Source organism: Chinchilla lanigera, unplaced genomic scaffold (assembly GCF_000276665.1).
Source record: "Chinchilla lanigera isolate Chin_1 unplaced genomic scaffold, ChiLan1.0 scaffold01663, whole genome shotgun sequence".
Classification (NCBI taxonomy): domain Eukaryota; kingdom Metazoa; phylum Chordata; class Mammalia; order Rodentia; family Chinchillidae; genus Chinchilla; species Chinchilla lanigera.
The window spans coordinates 274-1919 of NW_004957064.1; the positions used below are offsets into that span (position 1 = coordinate 274).

The 1646-nt window shown below is 38.8% G+C and overlaps 1 protein-coding gene across 1 annotated transcript; it reads right to left on the bottom strand.

The window, feature by feature from the left end:
- Positions 1-252: 252 nt before the first annotated feature.
- On the bottom strand, positions 253-1595 carry LOC102004879 (lysozyme C; the record flags this gene model as incomplete). Its single annotated transcript, XM_005415221.2, is given in 2 exon segments — positions 253-986; positions 1517-1595. Coding segments are annotated over 2 exon segments (146 nt in total), but the record flags the coding sequence as incomplete, so codon positions are not given.
- Between the last annotated feature and the right edge of the window lie 51 nt (positions 1596-1646).

Consider the following 1646-nt stretch of genomic DNA (forward strand, 5'->3'; position numbering starts at 1 on the left):
ACAACATACGCATAGCAAACTCTTCAACGATAATGTTTGCATTTTCCCAAAGTGCGCAGTTGTATCCCTCTGCTCTCAGATAGTTTAAATGTGTGAGTTTCAGTTAATAAAATGGAGAGCAGGAAAAGCTCATTTAGTCTCTGCTTGCCACCTTCCTGATTAGCAAGTGTTCCTCCAAGCTTTAAAGCAGATTGATATAAATTGTGAATTCAGTGTTAAAGCTGTACAACACAATGTTGTTAAGAAAATGCGTGAACTCAAAATCATACTTTATTTGCTTGTTTTCATAGGGCTGAATTTGTGACAAACTGGTAAAGGGCTTATTCAGCACGGGCAGGGCCTTGTGTTTGAGCCCCAGCACTCTCCACATACAAACCAAAGGTCTCATATTTTATGAAAATTCTTCATTCACTCAGTCTGCATTCTGCTCGCTGAAAGACTGATGTGGCCCAGCACAGCTGTTTCTTTTCACTGCTTTAGGAGATGACAGGAGAGGTGAAGGCATCAGATGCTTACAAAGCTGAAATTTCACACATGTTCATCTTGTTCTAAGATAGCTTTTTTTTTTTTTTTTTTTAACAAAACCCTTTGTCAGGGAGTACTTGTATCATTCACATTAAGTGTCTGTGTTTTTCTCTATAAAGGACTGAAAGTACTACAGATATATTTGAGAATCACAGTTTGAGATAAATTTTCACCAGCATTAGTTCTATTAGTAAACTGAAAAATGTAGGTTAATATCAAATAATAAACGTAATAAACAGTAAAGCTCTGAGGAGAAACGATATATTTTCTTCTTGCTGCTATAAAGATTCTGTTTATTTGAAGGGAAACAGTGGTGGTGTGACCTTTCACTTAAGCATCACTCCCTTCAAGTTGAAAAAGATGCGATGTGAGCTCAAGAAGGGGATGTTTGCAGTTAAACTCCACAGCCGCGCACATACTGAGTGAGATCTTGGTTTTGACACCGATTTCTCCATGCCACCCTGTACAGAATAGTGAACACACAGAGAAAACATTAAAACATGTTCATTTTAGTGTACATACTCCACATCGATTGAGGCGAATATATTTTATCAAAAAAAAAAACTTACAATCTCTAGATAGACCTAGGTGTTGCTGTTTGAGTGGAGGTGTGCACACAAATACTTTGCTCCTCCCCAAACCCTCAGCAGACCACCGAATGCTGGGCACAAATATTTAGTTGTGTTCAGTAAATGTTGCATTGGACATTTACTTATTTTACAAATATTTTCATGATATAAAAAGGAACTATTGGAATATGAGAATCTTAAGAACTCCAGAAAACCCAAAATTGAATTGAGGAGTACAAGAGGAAGGTACTGAATCAGTTAAAAGTAGACCACTGTTGATGGATGGAAGTCATGCTTTGTCTCGCATAAGCCAAAAGCTGCAGTTCAGTTCTCAGGACATTTTGGTCTTTAAAAGTTTTCATCTCGCTGGGTCCGTCATAGGGGTGACATGAGCAGTTCTCCCCATTAACACTCAAGCATACCATGCCCTGATGCCTTGTGGATCCCTCACAACCCTCTTCGCACACGCCACAGCCTGAGTGATGTCATCTTGCAACAAAGCTGAAAGAGAGACGGTGAGGAATGAAAACAAGGGTCAGAAATTTCACTTTA